At 36.7% G+C, this 4,256-nt stretch overlaps 1 protein-coding gene across 1 annotated transcript in view; it reads left to right on the top strand.

The window, feature by feature from the left end:
- Positions 1-474: 474 nt before the first annotated feature.
- rnf126 (ring finger protein 126) overlaps positions 475-4,256 on the top strand; it is a 14,502-nt gene continuing 10,720 nt past the window's right edge. Inside the window, exons 1-2 of the mRNA XM_016459590.1 lie at positions 475-633; positions 3,803-3,861. Coding sequence (XP_016315076.1) covers positions 559-633; positions 3,803-3,861 — 134 coding nt within the window. The 5' untranslated portion in view covers positions 475-558. The remainder of the gene's footprint in view (positions 634-3,802; positions 3,862-4,256) is intronic.

Genomic DNA, 4,256 nt, shown 5'->3' with positions numbered 1-4,256 from the left:
GTTTCTGAATGGTGTAAATGCTGTAGCGCCATCTGCAGGATGGTAATGGCATTACACACATTTATAATATTCACAACAAAAGATCTCTGCATTAGATATAAATTATTACAGTATATGAAAACAGTTCGTTGCTGACAAACTCAGTCATGATGAGGTCTTTAAATGGTTAAATGGATCAGTTTGTTAGAGTTTATAATGGCTTAAAATACATTCGTCGAGTCCCTCTTTCTCCACGAGGTGTCACTTTCAGCGTATTTATTTTCTGATGTGTAATAAAAGTTATTATTATTTTTTTTTTTTTACCGTGGTTAAAAAGTTAAATAAATAAATAAAATTCTATATTTCGAAACTGGCCTGTCCTATGAAAATGTTAAGCTAAGTTTATATTGTTTCAAGGATGTTTTATTTTTACTGTATAACATGTTCTGATTTGAAGAGTGTCGCTGCCTGGATTTTACCAAACGCGTTCCGTCGTCCGTACGCACAGCACTAGTTCTTGCTCCGTTCGGGCTTCCATACTTCGCCTCGTTCTGGCTCTCAGTCGGTCCTGCAGCGAAGATGGCGGAAGCTCCCCCGCGGCCCTGCCGGTTCTTCTGTCACCGGTGCTCGGAAGAGATCAGCCCTCGGCTCCCGGTAAGACGCCGCGGTCTTAACGAGCCTTGCCCGAACGTTCTGAAGCGGTATGGATGGGTGTAACGGAGCAAACGGCCTCTTTTATTGCGCGTTTCTCCGCGCTGGCTGTGCTAACTGCTAACAGGCTGCTGGTTGCCAATAGCAACAATCAGGTTTAAAATGCGGATTTAATTGAATTACACTTAACTGGAGAGCTGAGAGTTTAATCAGACGGACTCTTGGCAGATCTGAGCGCAGATTAACGATCGTTCCAGAGCTCTGCTGTTTGAATAACCTGTCAAACCAGAAGACTGCTTGTTATGACATGAACTCGGTACTTTCACTAACTAACGTTAACGTTAGTCATAGTAAATCATTTAATATTGACATGATGGTATTTAGTTATAATCTTGTAAAATGTGTCTGGCTTGTGTTTCATATGTGGTTCATTGGTCTGATCTGTAGATCATGTGGTTTACTTGGTCTGAAGACAGAGCTAGTTATGAGGTTAGCTGGGTAACTAGGCCTAGTTATGTTATTTGTTAAATATTCTGCGATTAATACCGTCCTGCTATAAAGTTTCAGATGTTCATAGCTCTGATTTTGGTCTCTGGTCTGTCGTGTCATGTAGTTTAATTGCCTATCGCTGAAAACTGGTGGCTATTAGAGATCAACTAGTTAGATTTGATGAACTAATTATGATAAGAGACTTGGTTAGATGCTGATGTGTTTTGATCTGTTATTGGGTGAAACAGATGGCTGGTTATTATGTGATCAGCTGGTTAGTTTTTTGTGTTTTTAACTAGGCCTATTTATTGTAAGACTGTTTAGGTGTTTAAGTTGTTCAAAGGTTGTTTCATGGTTGGTTTTCTGTGATTCATGTGGTTTAGTTGACAGAAGGCTAATTGTTATGAGAGCTACTGGTTAGTTTGGTTAACAAGTCATATCAAATGTTAAGAAACCCAGTGTTTATTAATTGTTGAAATGCTGATGGCTTTTTTTAATGTGTGCTTTAGGTTTCTGATATAGACAGCTGTTATCTAATTATTGTAGTATTAAATTGAGGTTATGATCTTTGATTTCAAATTGGTGAGATTTTGATAGCACATGTGGACGATGTCTGATAATGTTCTTTGCTGAGTTACTGAAGGCCGATTTATTACGGACTAATTCTGTCAGTCGAGTTTTCTTGCCGGTGTCTTTTTGACTCAAGAAACTGACAAGTTGATGTGTAAGTTGGTCTAATTGGTCTTATTGATCTGTGTTTCATGTGGTTTTGGTATCTGATTTGCGATTTAAAAAAAAGAGCCTCTGACACTAGCATTCTCTATTCTTTTTCTATTCTATCTTCTTGTTTTCTTTTTATTTATTAAAAAGACTCTGATAGAGATTAACTGAAAATAAAACTAAAACCATTAAACACACATACACACACACACATATTTTTGTTACTTGAAATAATATAAACTAAAATTGAGTTATATAACTAGTATAATTAGTATAATAACTAAAACTGAAATGAAAATTAATAAAACTATGTAGACATTAAAAACGTTAAAATTAAAAATATTTAAAAATATTAATAAATAGTGTGTAATTCGTTTTAATAAACAGTTAAATAAAATAGTGTCTCAGTTGTACTAAAATAACCCTGGTGGTTCTTTCTCCAGTGGTTTTTGGTTGGTTTGAACACGCAGCATGTGCCAGTGAAGCTCACACACTCTGGCTCTACAACTTTCTGCTGACACTCATAATAAATGAAGCTAATTCGGTTGGAGAGGGTTGATGTTATTCGTAAAACTGCCTTAATTCACTGTCAGCTGCACTCGGTCTGAATGACCCAGGACACGTCAGGAGTTCTTCTTAAACCACAGATCTGTTTAATTGGTCAGTTTCACGCATACTATCATCTCTAGCTGTCAGGAAATATGAGGCCAGAGATCGTTCCGCACGTGCCGCTCCTTGTATGAGGTTTCATAGAGGGGCAGGGAAGAGAATGGATGGCGTTAGAAAGCTCTTTTGCTTGTCTCTTCATCATTCTGTGGTGTTATTATCCTCCTATTATTGTGTGGAGCCTCTAGAAAGAGCCCAAACAGGACAGAGAGCTGCAGGTCAGCTGGAGGTCATGATACAGGACCAGACGGAATCTGCACGTATAATTGAGGGAATTCTGCAGAATTCATTTATGATGATTTGTGATAAAATGTGTTAAATGTACTACGTGAAAGCATATCCTATTAGGCAAAATATTTCAGATCCAAACACGTAAAGGGGCTGAAGATGTGTGGAGCTTTGTGAATGACAGCAGTCACAGTTTTGTGGAAATCTGCTCAATTCGAGCGCTGGGTCCGTGTGTCCGGATCGCAGATTTCAGATCAGATCAGGCTGATCTCAGATCAGGCAAACTCTTCTGCATCTAGTTTCTTTTTATGTTTAGATCACTGTATAAACCAGGCAAGAAAATTAATCTGCGCTATGTATTGGACTGTGCTGTTTTTCATGTGTTTTCATGACAGATGATTTCCACATGTCAGTCATCATGGATCTGCAAACTAAACGCTACAGTTTAATAATACTCTTATTAATAACATTAACCAACATTATGTAATGCGTAATGCTCAACGTCAGTAGACATTCTTCTTGTTACTAGACATGTCATGTATATATTTAATATTTTACTTAATGAACTATTGATCTGTTGTTTGTTAATGGCTTATGACGTTTAAAGTACACAAAAATTGCTTACTTTCTCAGTTGATCTTTGTTATCCATATTTGATGGTTATAAAGCAGAGGTTTTGTTATTTCTGACTGAAATCTGATTAAATGCTTAAAACACTGCACATTGTATATTAATGTGGCAAGTTGCTATGTTTCTTAGAAATAATAAGCAGCCCAAAGACAGGCTAATAAACTATTTGGCAGTGTTCATTTAATTTAATTTATATATTATTATTATTATAGAATTTATAATTATTTGAATTAAATTATATTTTGATATTTTCAGTTTTCATTTTAATGTATTAATATATTGTGTTTTATTTATTTTTGTAATTTTTTAAATATTTAGTAAATGTAGTACTTCAATGTAAATGTATTTATTTCAGTTAGGTGCCAAGACAACATTTTGCTTAAATAACATTTCTTAGTTTATTCAGTTGTTAAAATGCTGTTCTGACCTCTGTTTTCAGGATTACATCTGTCCGCGGTGTGAGTCCGGCTTCATCGAGGAGTTGCCAGGAGAGGGAAGGTAAAGTACTGACCTGCTGCTGCCGTGGATCTGGAGAACTGGTTCATTTGGACAGGAACATCAGAAGTAGTGTTACGGTTTTGCCAAACTTCCACATCAGGAAACCTGTTTGTCTCATTGATTTCCTCAGCAGGATGAAGGCAGTTTAGCTCCAAATGCTGTGAATGTGATATTTACATGCATTAGAAAAATAAAACAATGGTGTGCAGATTTGATAGTTTCTATCAGTTTTTGTTGACGCTGAGTTTCCTGAATATACATTTGCTGTAGGGCTGCACGATAAATCGCATGCGATATTTAATGCGCATCTTGTCAGAAAGCCGGTTCTGTAATCAGCGGTAAATCTCCATCACCTGCGGGCTTTCACATTGAGCAGCATTAACTACACAGAGCCG

The sequence above is a fragment of the Sinocyclocheilus anshuiensis genome, unplaced genomic scaffold (assembly GCF_001515605.1).
Source record: "Sinocyclocheilus anshuiensis isolate Anshui unplaced genomic scaffold, SAMN03320099.WGS_v1.1 scaffold1325, whole genome shotgun sequence".
Taxonomy (NCBI): Eukaryota; Metazoa; Chordata; class Actinopteri; order Cypriniformes; family Cyprinidae; genus Sinocyclocheilus; species Sinocyclocheilus anshuiensis.
This window is presented reverse-complemented; position numbering and strand designations above follow the sequence as displayed.